This window comes from Embiotoca jacksoni, unplaced genomic scaffold (genome assembly GCF_022577435.1).
Source record: "Embiotoca jacksoni isolate LCO1_2020_lvr unplaced genomic scaffold, fEmbJac1.0.p SCAF_3, whole genome shotgun sequence".
NCBI lineage: Eukaryota > Metazoa > Chordata > Actinopteri > Embiotocidae > Embiotoca > Embiotoca jacksoni.
This window is the reverse complement of record NW_027185381.1, coordinates 8921625-8945030: the sequence shown is the minus strand read 5'-3', so window position 1 is coordinate 8945030 and position 23406 is coordinate 8921625. Positions and strand designations below refer to the sequence as shown.

General features: G+C 41.3%; 1 protein-coding gene across 1 annotated transcript in view; it reads left to right on the top strand.

Annotated features, from left to right (window-relative positions):
• The window catches only part of kcnq1.2 (potassium voltage-gated channel, KQT-like subfamily, member 1.2), a 165200-nt gene that overhangs the window by 25451 nt on the left and 116343 nt on the right, over positions 1-23406 (top strand). Inside the window, exons 7-13 of the mRNA XM_069162325.1 lie at positions 321-431; positions 721-816; positions 1332-1469; positions 4370-4535; positions 7245-7271; positions 8947-9000; positions 9323-9440. Of these exons, the coding sequence (XP_069018426.1) occupies positions 321-431; positions 721-816; positions 1332-1469; positions 4370-4535; positions 7245-7271; positions 8947-9000; positions 9323-9440 (710 nt within the window). The remainder of the gene's footprint in view (positions 1-320; positions 432-720; positions 817-1331; positions 1470-4369; positions 4536-7244; positions 7272-8946; positions 9001-9322; positions 9441-23406) is intronic.

Here is a 23406-nt window from a genome sequence, read left to right as displayed (position 1 = left end):
AGGTTAAACTGGGGTAAAAGAGTTTCCCTTTACGTGGCTCACCTTGTCAATTATTCGTTTACCACTGACTCTCATGAGCACTTTTGTTTGCAGTCAGACTAAAGGACAAAGCACTAATATGATCAGAAACCTAAAAATCAGACACCCTGTGGTTCACTCTCAGGTCAGCTTTGATTTAGTTAAATTCACACTCAGCCTTACATATCCTGATCTTTTTTGCATCGGTAAAGGATTTTCTTTTTATTGAGTTGACATATGTCTGTCTATAGTGTGCTTAAGATATTTATTTGAGAGGAACTTCATCCACTCTCTGTTTCTAGGTGACGGTCACCACAATCGGCTATGGAGACAAAATTCCTCAAACATGGATTGGCAAGGCCATCGCCTCCTGCTTCAGTGTCTTCGCCATCTCCTTCTTTGCTCTACCTGCTGTAAATACAATTCTAATCTAAAGCATATTAAATTCATCATCAGTAAGGAAAGACTTTCTTTGATAAACTTTGTAAAATCTTTTTAGCCCTCACAACTTTTTTGGATCTTGCTTTTAATTTTCATTTAGGCATTGCTTTCTCTATTAGACTATCTCTATCCTTTTTTGGCATTACTATGCCAACGTATTGATAAATAACAAAAAAATAATAAAAAAAAAATGTGATTTTTGTGAGATTCTGCTTTAATCATCTCTACACAATATATTAAAAACGTACTGTCCTCCATCAGGGGATCCTGGGTTCAGGGTTTGCCCTGAAAGTCCAACAGAAGCAGCGACAGAAGCACTTCAACAGACAGATCCCTGCTGCAGCTTGTCTTATTCAGGTGAACTTTAGTTAAAATGCAACCTACTTTTTTAAATCCCTTTTGAAACTTTTTTTTTCTTTACAGTTCCTTTTTTAACATAATATTTGTACACTCTACAGCAAAAAACAATGCAAAGGCTCCATGACTAAGACAATATTAATTAATGTCAGTGCATGGACACAAGCTTTGTACAATACAAGGTGTACATTAAAAACAGGTCAGACACGTGAATGATTTAACAGTAGACTAATGTCCTCTATACCTCAGTTTGATACCGAGTTGTTACACCTGTTACACAAAGACAACCTAAATGTAAATATATCCCTTTCTAAGTCTAAAAACTATTTCTTCGGAAAATAAAGAAATATTTAGGCATAGAAAACATTAGAAAAACCTGTAAATATATATGTTTTCTGATATCAGATGACTGACTCTCGTATAAGCAAGTGAATAGTTTTAAATTCCTATTCCAAGTGATAGAAATGTTTCATTGACCAACACTTCTGCTGTTTGTTACAACCTCTGTTTCTCAGACACTTTGGAGATGCTACGCGGCGGAGAAACCAAACGGCTGTGCTGCTACATGGAAAATGTATGTCCTGACTCCAGAGGCTATTGCCGCAAGGGAATCTGACAACAGCAGCCCTAACATCCGGAAACTGAACACATCGGTAAACATCCAGTTTAACTTCAGTGCATGTAGTAATGTAAACTTCATCATAAGACCATGTATTTGCTCCTTTCTGGTTGCAGATATGTGTCTATTAAAGGACCATAGACATGTCGTATTTCTCATAAATGAGAAAAACATTTTAGCAATCATTTGAGAGTCTTTGCACCTGAGGTGATGAACATCAACAACTCCCCTTGTGAGGAGTGTTGTAGGAAAACAGCCGGTTGGTGAATTTGCATACATGTGGCCCACTCCCTTTTGTCCCCTTGTACAGTTCACCTTTCTTAACAATATTAGCTATATTGCACTGAGGCCATACAGAATCAACGGACAAGTGAGGTTCCCACAAACATAAACACACAATGCAAACAAAACACAAATACACACACACACACACACACACACACACACACACACACACACACACACACACACACACACACACACACACACACACACACAGCAGCCCCTCCTCCCCCCAAGGCCTGACTCCACCAGGATGACTCGAGGCCTTTGTCTCTGCCGGACAAAGACTCAGTCAGTTGAGATGATGTCACCACCGCCTTTCTCATGGGAGTAAACCTTTGTCTAGCAGAACAACAACAAAAAAAATCTTTGTGTAGCATTGAACCCACATGTATTTGGGAGAATGGAGGCTGCTTCCGCTCTTTTCTGTTTCAGCATGTGACTTTCTCCTCTGTCCTTCCTCCCTCTTCCCCTTTTTCTGTCTTTCAAGATTCCTCTCCGGTTTCTTCTCCGTTTTCCTGACTTTAATTTACTCTTTTTTTTTTCTCTCTGCTTTTTCTGTCTCCCCTCTGTATTTTCCTCTGCCTTTTTCTGCCATCTTTCTCATATTTCGGACTAATTTCTCCCTCTCCTTTTCACATCTAACTCCATCCTTCTTTATATTTCTATTTCCTAACTTCAGTTTTTATGACATTTTCTTCTTGCCCTTCCATCTCTATTCTCTCTCTCTTCAATCTTTTTTCTTCTCTTTTAGTCTTTCAACACCCACCACCGCCTCGCTGTCTCACCCTCTCCTAATGACTCATTCAAACATTCGGTATTTGGATTGAACTGCTGGCCACTTGTCAAATGCCAAAGTCTGATCCGCTGAGTCCAAATAATGGAGCTTCTATAAAGGCCACATCCATGACGTTGGTGTGGGTCAGTTGGTCTGAGGACTGGACTGGAGGCACCATTTAGGTTCTCACAAACTCATTGACTCACATTACGCATAGCTGTGATCTCACTCAAAGAAACTGAGATTAAACAGGTGCTACTTATGTCACCAGCGCCCGAGCGCAGAATTTGGTGAGATTAAAACAACAGTGTGAACTACATAGGTACTAAAAGAAAATAATGTGTTTTGGCTTTTTAACACTTGGCTGCGACGGCTGGATGGGTTCACTCGTTTTTCATAGAATACGAGTACGTTTGCGGGCTACGCTACGCTTGTTAAATTGAGTGTGAATAATTTCCAGTAAGGCTGATTGTGATCCTTTCTTCTAATATACAGTGTCAGAAGGGAGCCAGCCGTACAGCGGCACAAACAAGTTAATAACTATCAGTTTCATTAAAGATGTTCTCACCAACAACATGTATTAGCAAAACAAAGTGAAGAGGGGACTGCGAGGATTAAAAAAAAAAACAAAAAAAAAAACATGTCACTGATCTTCCATACTAATATACCTGTTTTCACCTAGATTTGTTAAAGTGTAGGAAAATATGTGAATTAATAAAACTGTGCTTGAGCCACAATTGTGAGAAAAGCTTTCTGATGAACAGCTGGTGACTGGGATCTTCGGGCCGGGCAGAGACTGAATACCCTTGTTGGGCTTGAACATCTAGTCAGAGCACCTGTTTTTGGTTGTTGTGCTGGGAGTAGGGTTAAGGTTAGGGCTAGGATTATAGTTAGGGATCAGCTGACTTACAGTGAAACAGCCAAACACAGCAGAGTAAAGTTTAGAGGATATGCAGGCGCAGCAAGAGCATTCAGGCTCTCCCTGAAGTGAAAGTCTTAATAGCAGACAAAGGTTTGGGGGGCTGATATATCTCTCCACAAACTGGGAATATGTGTGTGTAATGTCACCAGCCTAGTTGGTAAAAGTAAAACAGTGCCAGCTAAATATAGTTTGGCTAATGTCTACGCTTGTCTCTAAAACCAAACTCTTTCCACTCTGTAGGAGTTCTCTGCGGTGAATAAAAGTATAATTTCTAAGTGACTGTATGTTGTTGAGATTAATTCTTTGCTCGTTGTTTGTTTCCTCGTGACAAACAGCTGAATGCTCAGAATAATAAGAGAGCCATGTTCAAAACCTCTATGGTGAAGATGGCGTGTGACTATGGTGAATACATCCAATAGGAATGGAGAGTGTGCCGTTTTCTGACTTCACACTTTTGTTTTGTAGTGATCTTGTAGTTCTAGTTGCTTCATCAACCTAGGACATACTCTAGCGTGTGGTGTGCAGCTGAATGTGAAGTGACTTGAACGAGATTCGGAATCTTTAAGTCTGAAGTAAAAAAAAAAAACAGAAAAAAAAGGATGGATTGCTTCCTCCAGGCCCGGAATGGGTTCATGAGCCTCCTGCTCTTGTTCACAGGGGAAGGTATAATTGATCATTAGATTGATGGGTTGATCAGAGCAGTATCTGCAGTAATGCAGACGTTGGTAAGCTATAAAGAGCAAAAGCATGAAGAATAATCTCCCTTTTTACAGTTACATCATCTCATGTATGTTAGAACAGTTTGTCCCGCTTTGTTGTTTTACATTTTTTTCCCGTTGCTATATTTGAGGAACTAATTTATGCAAATTAGAATGTCCATCACTTTCCCATCATGAAAGTCCCCACCCACTTCTCGCTCATTAACTGGCTTGATTGTTTCTCTGTCTGTCAGAAAAAGTTGACCAAGAGGAGGCTGAAGCCCAGAGGGAATGATTCGATGGGCGTGACCTCAGAGAGAGCCGTGTCGATCCCCCAGATCACTTATGATCACATCGATGACTCAGAGGAGAAGAAAGATGTCTCGTTTTTCCTTGAAGAGCCAAGGGAGAGTGGTGAAGGTAATAAACTGGAGGAACCACTTCTCTCATGCTACTGTAATGTACACTGACAGTTATAAATGCATATCAAACAGAAATCAAGGTTATTGTTTAGTGCGAGCTCCACTTACTCTAGCACGTTCATCAAAGTAAGCCAGCTAACCTCTTCCAACAAATCAGTCCCAGACTAGTCAACGAGCCAACATCACACATGAAAGCACCGACTCCTGTTTTACTACTGCTACATCAAACTGACTTCTTTCTGGATCTCTTGACATCACATTTTTTATTTAAAACTCGACACCTCAGAGTGACGCGTTCTGTGAAGGTGTTTTAGAAGAAGGCGTCTCTGAATATGTCGTGAACCTTTCTTTGGTGTTTTAACCCAGCTGGAAACAAAGTCAGTGTCATGTAGAGGACATTTGACAAAGTGAATAACCACAGTAAATAACCTCTTTTTTGGTTCCTCTTAACGCCATTTTTATTTCATGAAATAATGTGTGTTGAGGGCAGTGAAGTGAAGTCATGCTGCCTCAAAGACCTCGGGGTGTGTTTTTGTGTTCGGGACAATAAAGTGGCCAAAATATCTCCATCATCAAATTTTTGTATTGCACTTACTTTAGAAATATTAACTTTTGTGTTTTCAAGCCTTTGACATCCTTGCTTTTAAACCTGTGACAATAACTGTAAAATAAGCTTAACATCTAATAAGTTATGTTTTGTACTAGCTGCTGCATGGCAATAGATTGTATGAACTCAACCATCTCATTTATTTATTCTTTGTGGAGCCGGAGTATTAACAAGACATGGCACATATGTGATCGGGCAATGACAGAAGGTAGTGATCATGTTTAAAAATCTATCATCATCATATTATCAGTGTTGTTCTAACTTAAAGTATGGTAATTACAGAATAGACAACCACATTGAGAGTGGTTTTTAGAGCCAGTCTCTTGCAAATTGCCCCCTCAGTTCATGCAAACAGTGGAGACCTTTACACATTATGGAAGGAGTAGTTATGTACTGGTTTCTCATTTTCACACCGTAAACAGAGGCCCTGTCCTGATCCCCTTAGAGCCAAGATGGGTGCCAGGTGTCTCCACTAAGCCACATGGAAGCCATTACAGTCTCAGTGGTGATTAGAGGTCATGGTTACAAGCTCTTTACTGCTTCACTTGTCCCTCTCGCTGGCCACAGACACTCACACCGGTCCTATATGGAAAAAAAAAACAACTTCAAAATTCCAGCTTGTCAAAGTTACAAGTGGGAATTTCTTGTAATGCCAGTTGCAGTGTACTAATGCCGCAGTCATTCCCAAGCCAAGATATGTTCATGAAGTTGTTAGTATGTTAAATTCAACCAAAGTGTTGATTTTAGATCATCCAGTATCCATATAATTAACTATATGACCTGGAGTTGTGCCCAGTTTATGCCAGCACTGGTACATAACAGTAGACACTATGATTTTGAATGCAGATCCAAACACACAATATATGATGGATGTTGGTTAAGGTGGTGGTGGTTTAGCTTCCTGTGTTAAAAGCCAACCCCACCAAATGAACTGACCCAGACTCGAGGTTAATAAACGCACTTTATGAGTTTTTCCCGTCAAAGCGTGCCATCATAAAAGGAGCTGGAGCAACATAAACTTGACATACAGGCAGAGCATCACTCCAAGGAGAACCACTTATAAGGGGAAAAAGTTTATCCGTTTTCTGCTTAATTGGGTGGATCTCAGATAATGAAAGAGAACATATGAATGTGGAAAAAGCAACATAATCAAAGTAGATGTTGAACCGGTTAGGTAGCACATTTTGTCCAGGATTCATCCACATAGTTACACATGTACAAGCAACATACAATCCAGTTGGAATTTTGCTTCGACTGTTTAATCAAGAAATAAACATAGATAAATACACACGCTGAGATTATCGGGTGGAAAAAGGAATTGGACAAGTTATGGATGACATAAAACTGAGTAAAGAAGCCAAAGTCTGCAGGCTGCTGTCACTAATTATGATGTCTGAGTTCAAACAGCATGAGACTGTATGATCTCTGCTTCAGATCCATCCATAAAACAGGCATCTGCAATGGCAACTGTCTCGGGCACCTCCTTTCTTTTTTTTTTGTTTTACTTATTTTGTTAACCAGCCCTGTTTCAACTTGGTACTGAGCTCCTGGATTTTCTAAACATATGTTTACCACGTGATGAGAAAAATGTCTTATCACTTCTTCAATAATTTTTATGAAGAAATATCACTGATCATTGACCCTCACTGATTCAGTTCAGATTCAAATGTATACAATTTTGTCACTGAAAACATGTTTTCTGTTACTTTATAGGATTTTGCAATGTTTTGCAATGTTGATCTAAAATAAATGCAATAAAAGAAATATAAAAAAAAACCTATACTTTTGTCCACACCTCTGCTTTTTTTCAGGTGATGCTGCCTTGGACAATTGGAACTGTTTTTTTTTTTTTATAGAGTTTATCTTGGTGGAGACTGTACTTGCACTCATACAAACGATTAGTATTGGCCGTTAGTGATACTTCAAAATTACTGGTAAAATCATTTTTCATCTGTATCTGTCTTAAAATTCAACATCAAATCATTTTTATTCCGTTAAAGAAGAAAATAACTCGGCAACAACACTGCTACCATGAATCTGTTATTTCTGCTCAAGTTGTTTCAGTCTGATATTAACAATATTATCTGCCTTTCTTTGCAGGAATCCCCAGGATGTTCAGGCAAAAGGGTGAGTTCTTCTAAGTCATCCCACCTTCCATCAGCACTGAGGGGCACTAAATGAGATTACAGAGATTGATTTGCCATTTTTCCCAGAGATCTTAAGTCCCTAAAGAGCATTAGAAAATCTAGTCTCATGGTAGATCCCTCCTTATTTCCAGTCTTCATGCTATATTCTTCAATGCCAAAGTATTAACTTTTAAAAATCCCAGAGACGAGAGAAACTGTAGAGACTGTTTATGCCTGTTATTCTCTGTCACAACAACACAAACAAAAGTGGAGTATACAGTGTATGTGATTACTGCACTGTCTAACGAGAGCCCCCCCCACCCCCCGCCCCATTTGTTAGGCACTTCTTTTTCTTCTATTAAAAACTGCCCTGTGTTAATCATTAGCCGGCCTGCCGATTTAATGTGGCTCAGACTGTATTTTAATTAGACTCACTGGCTGGCTGGGCCTTTGTCCTCAACCGGACCAAACCAGAGCCAAGCAGAGAGACGCAGACAACTGGTCCTGGGCTGACCTGGCCTGTTTTCTTTACTGGGTGCCCTGCCAACACCACGGGTGAGGAACAGGGCTGGCCTGGCTAGGAATGGACAGGGGCCCCGGGGACCGTGGGGACCCAGACTGGGACATTAAAGAGAGGTGTAGCGGGTGGAGGAGGGGGGGAGTATGGATTTGATAAGCTGCCATTGTGGAGCTCCAGTGGTTAGAAATAAACTGGTCATTGTTTGATTTAGTCGATGTCCGGCTTATCGCTCCACTTATCTGTCTGGCCCCGCCCACCTCCCTGTCTGTGAGAATCTGTCAATGGAGCGCCCTTCTCTATCTCTCTTTCGCTCCCTACTCCTATCTCGCCATCTTTTCTCTCTGCAGTTTGAATTCTTTCTTTCTGTCTATCCTGCCCTTGGCTCATAATCTCTCAACTAAAAACATTTTCCCTGATGGGCCAGATAAACTAATAAAGCCTTATCCTGTTTGTGTAGCCAATAAGCCAGTTCATGTCTCCTTCAGTTAGCTGAAGTTGGGGCTGAGGTTGGCTCCGAATACTCTCTCTTCCTCTCTTTCCCTCACTTCCACTCCTTCTTCTCTCTCGGCCTCATGCTTCCACACTGGACAATAGTCAAACAAACTCGATGATGGAATACAAGCCAGGTTGAATGGCCTTTGCTTGAATTGGACTGGTCATTCTGTTCTTGGACACAGATTTGCCTCTCCATTCTTCATCACAATAGAGGCTCGGTGGTTTGGAGGAGAGACATGTCAAACTCTGCTGACAGTCTGACTGCAGGTCAAGACCTCGTTACACATGTTGTTCTTTGCTGTTGTTTTTAGCCGAGCCAGCAGCCAGCCAGCTGCACCGTTTCTGCTTATGTTGTTTCCTATGAAAATTGTTAAAAAAAAAAATGCCAGCCTCTAATAATTATTTTAATACAGATTGTTATTTTTTTTTAAAAATTATTTTAGTTTTTTCATTCCACCCAATTACCACATACATTGTTTAATTTCTTCTCAGATATAAAATTTTTGAAAGCTGAAGCACTTCTGTTGTATTGTTGGTTGAACTCTGTTGAACTCTTGATATAAAGTGTGTTTATTTCAACTGTTTTTTTTCCTCTGTTCTTTTTCCTTCGTTCCTTTTCTTTTCTATTTCCCTGTTGGAATGATTTTTTGCACATCATCAGGCCCTCCTCATCATTCTTGGTCGTCTTTCGCGCTGAGCTGCCCTGGCTCTCCAGGTATCTTTCTGCTTCTCTTTGCCTGTGTCAGGCTACACCTCACATCATAATATTCAACTTCAAATAAGGAACTTTCAATCCTCTGTGATGTAGAATAGTTTTTACAGAAACAAAATTTTGTTGTTGGGAAGCAACTCATGATTATCTGCACGAATTATTTTGCATTTTTTCACTCAGCACTATAAACCACAACTATCATAATTTTAAAATTGCCATCCAATCATCACCTTTAGAAACATTTCCTCAGCATAAATTAAGCTGATTTCAACTTGCATACAATTTGCCAGCTGGAAACATCATCTGTGATCTTTGTTCTTTGCAGTAAAGAGGGTCCACGATAACAGAACGTCTATTGACATCTCCCGGGCCAACAGCTTAACCGACGAGCTCGACTACATGAGTGAGGACATCCCCCTGCCTGTGGTGACTGACAAAACTCAGTAAGTGCCAGAAAGTTTCCTCTCTGCTCTTCCCATGAAGCCCCCATCTTCCTCCCATCCATCACCCAGCATTGACCTCCATTCTCCAATCCATATTATGCTGATTTCCCTACTGGTTGTGGTACCTAAAAGCCTTTTGTCAGACCAGAGAGGCCCTCTGGCTGCTCTCTAAATGAAGTTGTTTTGTTGAACTCTCTTGAGGGTTAAAGAGACTCTCAAGGGCCAAGGCCATATCAGGTACAGGGAGTTATAAAGGGGATTATCCCTTCAGTCTTGAGAGAAATGTCAAAGAAATCCCTCTCAATGGGTTGTAGAACATGTTATGGTACCGATGGCTTGTCACCACATGCCCTCGTAGGAACGAGAATTCGCTGTTGTTATTTGCTGTGGGAATTGTGAATGCATGTTGATGGTCTTCTTTCTTCCTATTGACCCGGTCATTCATGTGAAATTTTTGCCTCCTGTGTTGCCGTCCTGTATCCGAGAGTGTTGACTACTGCAATGACTGCAACAAAGTAATGATTTATCCACTAACTCCCTCTGACGTTTCTGTAGTATCAAGACACTACTTCTACCATGTTTTCTTTTTACAACTTTAAATTACAGTAACTGCAAATGTTCACATAGAATCAAACCACAGACAGCATGTCAACACTTTTGTTTGACGTAAGCCCTGCATTGATTGTTAGACTGTGTTTCCCACCAGGATCGAGTCATGTGTGGCATCATTGGATCCAGATTAGGTATTTATGTACTGGGCTACCCATTACCAAGTCCCATAGGATGAAATGTAGAAGGTTACAGGCTTCAGTAGATTATGGGTTTTAAAAAGCTTGAGTGCCTCCCAGTAAATGTGGTTGTTTCCAGGGATGAACAGTAAATCCAGTCAGTCCATCGTATACATCTGTCCATCCACAGAGAGCTGCAACACCCTTCAGTGGCTGAGGTGACAGCTCATGTGCACTGTAAGCTTTGAGATGTTGTTAGTGTTGTGCTGTGACATGGTGACATGTAGTATTCCCAATGATTTGTATTGCATTTAGTCATTCATATGTGCTTGTGACATACTGTTGTGTGCAAGGCCTTTGGCACCCCAGCAGCAAATATTTGCATCTGAAATATGCTGATTTTGATCAGAATCTGTTCTCTCCATTATGTGTGCAGTTTTTGTTTACTACTGGCTGACACTTAACCCCAAAGGTGAAATACATCTATCCTCATGTTTATCAGTTGGTCGATCTTCTTTTCATCAAATAGTGCTTCTCTCTTTCTTCTTCAATGATTGTTGCCAAAAAGATCCTCATCAGTCCACAGCTCTTGCTTTCAAAACGACTCTGACTTATCCAGATGCTGCTTTGCATATGCTAGCTGTTGACTTTTGTGCTGTCACAGGCAAGGGTCCCATCTGATGACCATTTGTGCATTAGTGTTGCACAGTGAAAAGATGCACCAACAGCTACATCTTACTGTAGTTCTTTTGCAGTGAAAGGGAAGTTTTGCTTCACTTTTCTGCCAACCAGACTTGTATGTTTTTTTCCATCTATTTTTTTTCCAGTCTTTTGTCGACATCAGTTAGATTCATTTTCAGATCCTGTCAGTTATTTGTGGGAGCTCATGTCTGGTGGCTTTAAACACAAGGTTGGGAGAGTCCAAAAATTTATGATATTCTGCAGTTGTCATCAGCTGATGATTCTCGATGGCAGTTCTTGACCTGCTGTACAAATCAAAGTCAACAGAGTCAAGTTAATGAAGTTCTGCCACTTTACAAGTAGAAGGGTGGCTCCATTTTTGCACATGCTGCAATTACTACATACTTTTCCTTTAGTTAAATTCATAAAATAAAAAGTAATTGTATTAACATTTTTTAATAGGGCTCATTTTTAATGTCTTTTTTCTGCGAGGGTTGTATTTGTGGCTCCATTTCGTGACGGCTTACCTTGTACTGCAACATACTGTGATGGGATGCATTTTCAGTTTGACTGGACTGGATTTGATATGGCAGCTACAGTTTGGTCCTATCTAAAAGACGACAGCTGAGACACGATCTTTCTCTTATTTTAAGTTGAAGATACTTTTGTTACTTATTCTCAGTACGTACGTGTGTGGATGTTGATTTATTCCCACAGATGCGTGTTCATGGGTGTTATTCATAAGGATATATTGTATTCTGGCCTAATAAGCATTCTTTTCCCTCTGCTGGCACTGCAAATCTACAGTCACCTCCGTCAATCACGTCTATCCCTGGTCTGCTGGCTTTTCAGTCTACATTCTCCATTCTGTGGCCTCTTGAAAACTAAAAGCTTGAGTGCACTTCTCTTCAGAGGAACACAATCATTATCATGGGAGGTAAAAACCCTTGTACAACATCCACCAATTTGTAGTTTTAGTTAACCACATCTAAATACTAATACAACACTCCTTCACCTCAGAGACTAACCTCGTCCCTTAATTCAAGTAAAACCATTAACAAAACTCACTCGTTTTGTTCAACTAGTACAACAAGAGTTATGAGCAGCAGAATGCTTCTTCTCTCTCTTGCAGTTTTTTAACCTGCCCGTTCGTGGCATTGGTCCAGGACTCTTTCTCCGCACAGCAATTGAATTCCACAAGGTACTGTACTGGCTTTCCCACTATTCTTCTTCTCTCTCTCCTTTTCTTCACCTCTCCAACCTCTCTGATCTTATCTGCTGGTCAGAGGGACGCCATGGAAAATGTCAAATTTTGACAAGCATAGAAACCATAACTAGCCACTACCCAAGCTCTTAAAATTCGATATGGGAGCCACTCCTGGAAAGTGTGATTATAATATTTCTTATCAGCTTTTTTTTTTATTTTTTTTTATGAATGAATGAAAAGAAACGTATTGTTCTTTTTTGAATGAGTCCTTAATAAGAACTTCTTTTTTTTTTTTTTTTATTATTCTTGAAGCTTTCTGCCCTTGCCAACAGTTATTCTTATTGTGGAGAACACATCCTTGTGTAAAGTGTACAAACTGCTTATACAACGTATTTCCATCAAGTGAAAGTAATATAATGTAGCTGATACCTGTGTTGATATTTTTAATAGTTCCAAAGTACCTAGTGTCAAAGACAAATCTTACGGTTGCATATGCCTGTGCTGTGCTGGTTATTATCAATTGATGTCTAGTTTAAGACACATAATTCAGGCTGTAATGATAGAATTGCTGCAGTTTGACATATGTGTTTATAGGTTATATATCCAGAACAGGTACCATTCTTATACTGTCCAAATGACAGACAATGAAAAAAATAAAACTTGTCTTGACTTGTAATTTATCCCTCGCTCTCGTAACAGTAGATGGCGCTACTCTGTTACAGTATGCAGGCAGCATACCAGTATAATATAGCATGAGCCAGACCTTTCCCTATCATTGGTCCTGTTTGTCATAACACCCCTAGTATTATTGTCATTATTGCAGTATGATTAGTGACTGCTGTTATGATTTGTTATAGCCAACGGTGAACTGTTATGTATGTCATGTTTTAAAGAATTTCACTCAGTTAATCATGGCTCAAGTATTTATTGTAATTTTTCTGCCAGTTGATAATTATTGTAATTAGAGGTATAAATCATTTGGATACAAACACCTCCTTTTTGTTCAAGATCATTTATGCATGCATCATCTCATGTACTGTATACATGCGCATGTTTTTAAAGTCTTTTTGTGTGTGTGTGTGTGTGTGTATGTGTCGGACAGTTTGCGTGTGCACGTGGGTGTGAAACCTCCAGGGCGTTAATGCCTGAGTGTGTGAGAGCAAGTCTTGGAGCTCCACAGACAGACAGTGTCTATTTGTATCCATTGCAGGGCTGCTGTGCCCATAATTCAGCTGCAACAGCCGAGCTGAGATTTGGGCCTTTTTGCTGGGCACTCCCAAAACAGCTGGTTTGTTTTGCCTCTGGTGTCACGCTACCAAGGACCGCACTGTCATTTGGCATCCTTATCTGGATTACTGCAGACAGCTTCCATATCCACCCAGACTGCCTGAGGCACACACTCCTTATCAGTTTTTTGTTAGTTTGTGTGCGGGCATATTCTCGAGTTCCCCCACACCTTGCAGCCTTAATATAAATTCGACATGAGCTGGCTCTTTGGTGTGTTTACTGCTTGGTCAAACAGCCTTTATTCTACATTTGTGCTATCTCTATCACTTTAATGTCCCTGTGACAGCTCTGGCTGGAACATTCCACTGTTTGTTTGGCTTTACTGAAGCAGATTAACCCCCAAAACGATTGTGTTTGTTCACATGTACGAGAGGCATCAATACAGCTGGCTGTGATGTCTCTGGGCTTCTGAAGAGGAAGTGGTGCAGGGCAGCGTCCGCACGCAACCGTGCCTTTTGCTCCTCTAAACCCAAACACACACAAGCACACTCTGTCCCCTCTGAGAAGATACATCTTTATTATTGCCTTGTTTGTTTGTTTAAAACCAGCTTATGGTTATTTGTTGAATTTTATGAAATATTTCAAATAGAAAACAAACTACGCACACGCGCACCCAACATACATAATACACTTGTTCCACAGTTGTCAACATAGTTCTTCCCTTTATATTGTAAACATTTCCTTCACTGTTTGTTTACCTACCCCTGTGCAAATGAGGCTTGATTTCAGTCCGATTCAGACAAACACTGATTTCCGTTGATTGTGTACATGCATCAGAATGTGTGAGAACCCGATGGCTTTGTGGTTGGATGGGATAAAGTCTGTGTGTTTGTGCTGTACTACACTTTGATGTACATTTCTGAGATTTAGTGGTTGACTGTTGAATGAAATCATAACAAACCCCAGCAGGGCTGCTGATCCAAAATCCACCCCAAAGCAGATTGACATTTAGCCTCCTGGAGAATGAGTAAATGTTTCCAAGTGAACTTCTTGGGCCCTAAACAGAGGATGGCCTTGTTTAGCTGATTGCAGTGATTGTGTCCCTTTGTCCCACTGCTTTCTGCTGTGATTCATGATTTTCTCCCTGTTCTTTTTGTAATTCCCTTAGTTTCTCCATGTTCCCCTGGTTACATCCAGCAGCACCAGATCAGTAACGTGTGTCATCTTGTGACCTGAGGCAGTCGCCCCCATTCCCTCGCTGGGTGTGGCCAGGTTCTCGGCACCCCCCTGCCTCCTCCTTTTTGTCTCCTCTCAGACCTGTAAAAGCCAGCATGGGCCACCTGCAGGCAGATCTTAATTAGTTCCCCTCTCACAGGCTAGCAGGGGATAAACAATGAAAGCCCACTGCAGCACCACAGGAGGGTTTGCAGGCAGACACACATGCATCATGGCCTGTCTTCCTCAAGTAGGGGCCTCTCTCTCCTGAGCAACTGGCATCTTTTGTGTCGAGCTCTGTACAAATTGACTTTTTGTCCGTGCGGCCTCTGTATGCCTGTCTTGTACACTGTACTGGTATATTGATGGCGTGGAGAGGTGTTTCAAACATAGGGTGTTTATTCAAGAGGAAACATCTCAAATGCATTGCTGTTTGCTGCTGCAGAAGTCTTTTTAAACCTTGAATATTGTCACTTTGATAAATGTTTGTGAAGTAAGTCCCTCCCTCCCACAGTGGACCCCACTCCTCCTCAACTTTGTGCTCTAAAACATGTGAAGACCAAGAAGTTATATTATGCTACGTTATGCAATATTTGACTGTGAATCTAAGATGACAATATCCAGTAAATCCTCTTAAAATTTTTGGCTTTACTGATAAATATGAAAATGACAAAGTTAGACAAGGCAAAGGCCCCACTTTGGGCACATGCACAAGACACAAACTCACACACACATACTGTAGGCACACAAACAAGTGGATGAGGTAAGATCGGCCTCCTGCCCTGCAGCAAGAAAAGCTACCCGGGTGCTGCTGCTTTATGAAAAGATAGAAAAAGAAACTAAGAAAGAAAAGAACTAATTGTACCCCAGTTTCTTGACTTTTTGCCAATTTCTACAGCATTAAAAGGAAAGAAAATAGTCTTGGGCAGTAAAACAGCCACACACTGATTCATATTCTCTGGGCAACAGAGCTGTACATGGAGGGATTCAGCATTTAATCTCATTACAGACTCTGTCTTTTTATGTGGTTGCTGACCTCCACGCTACCTTTAGTCAGTTTGGATGTATTAGAAATGGTTTAATAGCTCTCACTTTGCCAAAATACACTGTATCATAAATGCTACAGTTAAGTTGGCAGTGTTGTACAGGCAAAATTGAAACTGACTTCTTTTTACAGCCGGCCTGTTGGTTGTGGTTCGATTGCTGCAGGCTGTGCAGGCGTTTAGCCAAAACGTCAACACAGATGATCACTGACCCCATTTATGCTGTGTCTGCATTTGGCAAACAATTTAGTGTAATTAGTGTTGCATTTGGACTTAATCTGGGTTTAAGGTGCATGTCTTATCCTGCAAATTGGCTCCCTGAATGCACAAGAAAAACCTTGGTACCAATTTTCTGCGGTGACTTTCACTGTCTTTCTCAGTGCCAGAGGAACAATACAGCAATGCATTTAGTAATTTAAATTTTCTGAATTTGGATTTATAAGTACTTTTGGATCACAAAGAGCAAGTCAGAAGCTTCCATCTGAAATTCAAGTTTGGAATCACAAAGCTGAAAAAAAACAGAAGCGCCATTCTTGTTTCTTCTTTACAGCATAACTCTGTGAGGCTGATAGTCAGGGCAAAACAAAACACAAGTACAAGTTGTTTAAAAAAAAAAAATCCAATAAAGGGCAGTAATGATTCGATTCTCTCACTTGTAGTTTGCGGTGTGCTCTAGCTATAGGCCATGGTGTTCAGTAGTTGTTTCCAAAGATTACTGTGCACTTTACACATTTCTAAATGATCCAAAAACTGTGCCCTATCAGCAACTTAACATCTCACATGATTGTGGATCTGAGTCATTTGGGGCTAAAACTAAAGCTTCAGCATTGTTCAGGAGGAATCTTGGTGAGAGAATTACAAGTAAAAGCCATACAAGAGGAAAAGAGGAATGACTGCTCCAATATACACATGCACAAAATGAAGAAAATCCAGCATTACAGCACTACGTACTGTACTACAATAAATGGAATCGTTTTTTAAAGTATGTATTTTTAGTGTTATGTCAATGACATAAATTAGAGAGTATTGATACTTAAGTACATTTGATGGTGACAGTTACAACCAGACTCAAACCATGGACATAAGGTGCTACTAAATACTGTCTACCACAAAGAACAAGATGATGTGGTGCATTTTTACTGTTCTTTCACAGAACGAGATCATCGGCCAGTCAAGCAGGTTCTCCATACCAGGGCCAAGCCGTCTTTTATAGCATACAGAGTGTCACACCCAGGGTGATAAAAGGCTTTCTCATGAAGTACTTAATGAAAGAGTTGGGCTTGACACTGGCCATCCTGCATTAATAAAGGCCCTCATGCTACTGTTATAAGGGGTGCGAGTGTTTACTCCCCCTCAGTGGTGTTTGTAATCCTGGAAGGGTTTTATGGCGCGGGACCATCAGTGACTGGGGTACTGACCCGCTTTATGGCCTCTCACCGCAGGTTGGAAAATCCAGAGACTCGGCAAGCACGCACTGTATAAATAAAGGCCAAATAAAAAGATACTCTGACAAACGTGATCTGTAACTGCTGCTTCCACATTATTTCCTCTTCTGGGTGCAGTGGCTTTAAAAAGATATGAGCTTCACTTTTGGCTCCATTGGCATGAATGAAATCTGCCTGTAGTGCACAGTGGTAGACTGAAGTGAGCCCTTCACAGCATGCTGGTTTGGTAAGTATCCTGGTGTGGTGTGGTGTGGTGTTTCAGGGCTCAGTCCAAAATCAGCATGAATAACTACCCATGAGCAGGCCAGACTGAGGAGCGTCACAGCTGCAGCAAGCAAAAGATAGACTGTTGACCAATCGTTTTTTTTTTTCCTGCTGGGTTATTGGACTGAAAGACAGGGGTTGCAGCGGTTTATAATCATACAATCAGAGCAAACATTCACTCAACTACGAGGAGGTATTTCTGTTGGTATGTTGCTTAAAATGCTCACAAATCATGACTGTACAACTTTCAAATGTCTTCTAACTCTCATACTGTCTGAGGCCTATAAAAAGTTTATTTCGATATTTGTGTGAAGAGCAGAATTGTACAATGTGTGTGTGTGTGTGTGTGTGTGTGTGTGTGTGTGTGTGTGTGTGTGTGTGTGTGTGTGTGTGTGTGTGTCCTGCTTCAGTTCTTCTTCGAAAATCCAGTGGATCAGCTTTCCTGCCCCGCAATGCTTTGTCTCTGGCATCAGTTTCATCCCCCGTGTTGACCCATCACCTGTACCCCCACAAACGCAAGCTCCAAAAATATTAACAATAATAATGATGGAAAAGGAAAACGAACTCAGGAAATTGCTGTTTTCACAACAGGACTCAGTGTGCGGCTCTGTGACGTCATATCTGCTCTCTCATTTGTTTAGGGGCAAAACAATTTTAGAGAAGTGTTTGTTTTGATTAGACTGGTTTGCTTGTTAACAATTACAGAACGAAATTAATAACAATTAGTGTTTTTGTTTGCTGCTTTCATAATTTAATTGTTTCCATTCAGTACACTGTTTGGCCATTTGGTTTGATTTCATAATGTTTGTCCTAATAGGTTGTAGCATTATAACATCAGGGTAAAATATAGGTTATAAACTAATGAACCAACATAATTACCGAAAATGAAATTTTCAGGACCCTCTAAATGGAAGTCAAGATAATGTAGCTGCAGGATATTTTTCTTCCACACAAGCACGGCTGTAAACAAACTGACGATAAACTCCAGATGATTTGGAAATGTTTTTTTCATTCATCTTCATCAATTAGTGAGAAATCAGATTACTTACTGAGGAGCAACAAACAAAATCACGTTAGAGGAGGCCAACAAGCAATTAAGTTTTGAAGAATGGTGCTGTAGTTATAATTGTAGCAGGTAAGTAACTTTATTAAAAAAAAAAAAAAGTGTGTGTGTGTGTGATGTAGAAATAGTCCCTAAACAGAACATGCAATAAAACTACTTTGGCCTTTTTTGTAAATTCGATGCTTTTGGAAAGTTCTTTCATTCATTTCTTGATATACAGGCATTGGAGGACATTTTAGGGACCCATTAGGACCAACTCAGAGATGCAACCAGACCACGCTGGTCTTAAGTAGTAAATGTGAGAAGCATTTTGTTATCTACAGTATTCTTCACTTGACTGTCCTCTGAGAAGACTCCAGCACATAGTAGTAATGAATGTAGCTGTGTTATCAGTGTGCCTTTATACGTTTTCACTGTTTTCACACGTTTTGCACGCATGTTTTTGTACCTCCTTAAGTGTAAAGTGTGTCATCCATGTTAAGTGTGTGTATTTGGTTCGCCCAGCAGACCTAACAGTAGTTCTTGTACTAATCCTGGCAGCTCCCACTTGTATAAAAATCAAAGTAAGGCCCAACCCTATCCCTTACTTGGAGGACTCCCAGATTTGGTATAGATGCTCTGCTGTCTCTTAGAGGTGTGCCTCCCTCTCTGCTCCAATATTAGAAGCACCTGTACAAATACACCCCATCGTCTTCTGTGTGTGTGTGTGTGTGTTTCGCTGCATGTTCTCCTCTTCCTCCTCCGCCTCCTCCTGTACAGGGCTCAGTTTCTTCCTCACTCCTGTTAATGAAAACAGGAATCTGCAGCAGCACCTGAGTGGCCTGTTTGTACAGCCAATCCTGTAGCCCTCCACAGCTCTCTGGGCCACTTTTTTTTTTTTTTGCTTGACTCTCTCAGCTCTCGTGCTCTCAGGTTTTCAAACAGGCCAGCCGTGCCATTTGATGTGGGTTGAGGGGGGGTTTATTCAGGTGTGGCGAGTCTTGACGACCAATGCTGCCACCACCCAGCCTCTGATGTTGTGTCCATCCGCAGCCAGGTGCTGGAGTTCCGTCAGAGAGCCCAGTGTTCCAGATCCGCAGATGAATAGAGGGCCTGTTGATGGAGCTCGTCTGTGGGGCTCTGCGGTTTCTCCCCTCTTACACGCAGAAGGAGGTATATGCAGTGGACCAGGGCGTTTACCTGCTGCAGAGGTAGAGGGGAGCTACGACGTTCTGGCCCAGTCTTTGACCACAGGGGAACTTATAATGCGGTGCATGCATTCGTGTGTGTCCGCATGTCCCTGTCGGTTTGAAAGTGTATTCGCTCCCTCCCTGGCTAAGTGCCTGCCACACCTGTCTGAATGAAGCCCAGTCTGTGTGCTTGGGTTCAGGTCAGTGGTGGTTGAATCGGCTTAAAATGGGCCGCCTGACATCGCATCAAGGACACAGCCTCTGGTTATGAGGTGGGAGGGTTTGGCTGTGTTTTCTTTAGAGGTGTGATTGTTCTAAAAAAATACTTCATTTTGTTTTTGATAGAGAAAAGTGGTTTATTTATATAAAGCTGACATTATGATATTTTTTGTCAGCTAAAATTACATTAAACTACGCGTTTAATGCCCAATTTTGGAAGTGAAATAGAAACTATTCTTTAAGAAAAGCTCTACACTGTAAGCAACTTCACTGCAGTCTTATTTTCAGCCTGCTATGGACACATTTCAACGCTTTATACACCTTTTATATCTTCAGGCCAACTGCAGGTCCAGTTGAATTAATTTCCCTTAAAGAAAAGGCCTTAGAGAGTACTAAAGTTTTACATTTCATTTACAAAGGTTGGGAATATTTTTTTTCTTGGTATTCATAAAGAAACTTTAATTTTGTATTTTAAATGCATGTGATTGTACCATAGACTGTACATAAAAGGGACATAGCTTCCGGCTCTGAAAAATTAGGCCGATGCGGAAGTGCCTTAAACTGTAATACCACCGGGTGCCACTAGAGGTTGGCTCCAAAAAGCCTCCGGCTCCATAGACTACCATTTAACTTCTCTCATAAAATGCTGTCAATACAATTTCTGTAAAGTTTTCTGTATGTCATTCACTAAATTCACTCTTCCAGATTAGTGTTCTGGCCGTCCATCTGAAAATAATCCCGTCATTCACTATAAATTAAGCCTCAAAAAGCTATCGGGGGGGACGTAGTTTCGCCAGGTTTCCAATCAGATCGAGTCAGACCCCCGGCTTCTCTAAATATGGTCACTACCGGCTCCAAACAGCTCTGGACTAGCAAAATAGCGCCAGCCAAATTCATAATTTGAGGCTTCATAACGGCCGTTCACAAACCAATGGGTGACGTCACTGCTGGTGGCCGCTTGGGTTGTACACGATATTATTTCCTTTTTGTAAGGTTACAGGTTACTGCCTGTAGCAAACATTGTTGCTGCTGCTGTGTCAGGTTTTGCAGAAATTAAAAGTTATTTCCATTTATTAATCCAGACATCAGTTGTAAAGTACACAATTGTAAGATTCTACCTTCAAAGCTTCAGCAACAAGGTGAAAGTGTTCAGTATCTCACCGGGGTTATCAAGTAGGCACCTCCCTTCGCCGGCGTTTTGTCGAATTAGGCCTACGACACCTGAGGAAGGCTCAACTGCGGTCCTGGCATCCAAGAAGTACTCCCATCAATACTCACACCCAACACCTCTGCTCTACCTGCTTTACATCAAATCTAGTATGAGCTACTGATCTTAGTTGGCAGTGTCCATATTTGCAAAAATGAAAAACAAAATGTCAGCCATCAGTTTAAATGACATTTTATATAGTATTAAAAAGGTCTTGATTTTATACTTATTGCTAAATGGCATTAATAGAACAAAATGATTAGTTCAAAACTACCTAATAGCAAGTTATGTGAACACATTAACACTGCCTGTTTTGAGAAACTGTAGCTTATACTTCCTGTTTGCTGAGTTTATTTGAAATCACGCCCCCCATACTTTTCTTTTTTACAGTGACCTCTTTGACAGACAGCAAGCCGATAACGTCAGTTACACCAAAGGCTGCCTCTATCACGACGCCATCACCAGGCTCTTTGTGCTTTGCAAGCCTTCCAGGCAACACCCTTCACAACCCCACACATTTGCAGCTTCACCACAGAGAGTACACTGGAATTTGGCACGCTCTTTGCTTCTTCAAGAGACGCAACCACAGGAACATTGTGGCCGCGTTGCTGACTAGATGTGGCATTGGAAGTTTATCTTACATGTGACATCTTGGTAGTGTGAAGGAAACGATAAGCAATGTAGAGGAAAAGAGACAAAGACTTACTTGCTGCTCTGTATTGTATGATCACTATATCCGTGATAAAGAAACAGTCAACAGGTTATCAGTCAAGACCTTAAACGCCTCTTGGCCCAGATGTTTTAAAGTAGGGAATGAAAGAAAAGTGGTAAATCATGGAAAGGGACCAGGTAAAGCCTTGGCTATGCGTCCGTCTCCCCCTCCCGACCCTCGCCATATGCCCTTCCTTCTACTCCCCCAGTGTATGTTTTCCACTGCTGTTAATAGGAGCCATATAGAGCCCAGTTCATAATGAAAGACCCCCCAGGGGCCGTAGTAGTAAATTAAACCAATAACCCTCTAAATAAGTCTCTGTTAGTGTTGAAAGGTCGGTCTCTTTATACTGCAAGTGTATATTTGCTGTAAAGTCTTTTCCAGCCTAGTACAGTAATTTTATGGCTCTGTTTTATTCTTTGCTTTCAAAGCCTGTCAGAGGAATTGGGAAGGAAGTCAGTGAGGGTGTCTGTGGATCAAAGAGCTGCTGGCCCTCCCAGTTTGAGCCTCCCAAAACCAGTAAAAATGCATTAAATTACATTAAATCTCTGACATGGTTTATTTTGTATTCAAATAATTGACTTAAAATGATCCTTCACATAAAGCCATGAATAACATAATTATGTTCATTCGCACATTGAAGTGAAATCACATTCTAATAAACTCTACTAAGTCACTGATTCTCAAAAAGAGAAACCTCAGTATGTATACATTGCTCTGCTCTGGTACAATATAAGATCAAGGTTTCTTGAGACCTTTTTAATACCAAATGATGCCATGAATGACATATTCATGGAATTATGTTCAGGATAAAGATTTGTCAGTAAAGTCATGCAATAAAATAAAATAACATACATATGAAGATTAAGATTTTCATATTTGTTTGAAGTTGGACATATAATGCTTGTTTCTTGTCTGTGAATAACTTGAATATCAGCTGAATGAAGAGAGGGTAGATTTTACATTACAGTGTGAATCTTAAACAACTAAATACAAATAAAACTGTCTCTGTTTGTCGTTCCGTCTGTTTCCCCGATCAACCTTTTCCTCATGTTTCCTGTCTTCTCCCCTGTTTGTTTTTGTCTTACATATGTTCTATGTTTTGGTCTGTGTCTGGAGGGTGTGGATTCATTCCACTGCCCGCCTCCAGTCAACTCCCACTACCACACATCGTTCAGCTGGCACAGCTGGTTCTCATTCCAGTAATCACCACCTGACACTCCACCTGCATCAGTCCGTCCGATCATCTCACCTGTCCTACCTTGGTGCCTGTCTGCCTGCTACCCAGTGGTACGTACCTGCCGTCCAATGTCGATCCATGGAGATCACCTACACAAAGAAGCCGTCCTGTGTCATTCCTCGGAGATCACCAGTCGACGTGCCTTGGCAATCCTGTGTCGGTCCACAGGAAACCACACAGTCAACCCTGCCCGCTGTCCTGTGTCGGTCCACGGGAAACCACACAGTCCAACCTGCCTTCTGTCCTGTGTCGGTCCACGGGAAACCACACAGTCGAACCTGCCCCCTGTTCAGAGTCGGTCCCCGGAGACCACCTATCTGCCGGCCTGCTGCCACCGTGGTTCCACCCGAACCCACGCTGCCCGGTGTGGAGCACAGTTCCTGGGGTTCATAATTGAGAGGGGTCAGGTCAGAACGGACCCGGAGAAGGTCAAGACAGTGACCGAGAGGCCCGTAAACAGCTCCAGCAGTTTTTGGGGTTCGCCAACTTTTACCGTAGATTCATCTGGGACTATAGTAAGATGGCTGCCCCCTTCACCAGACTCAC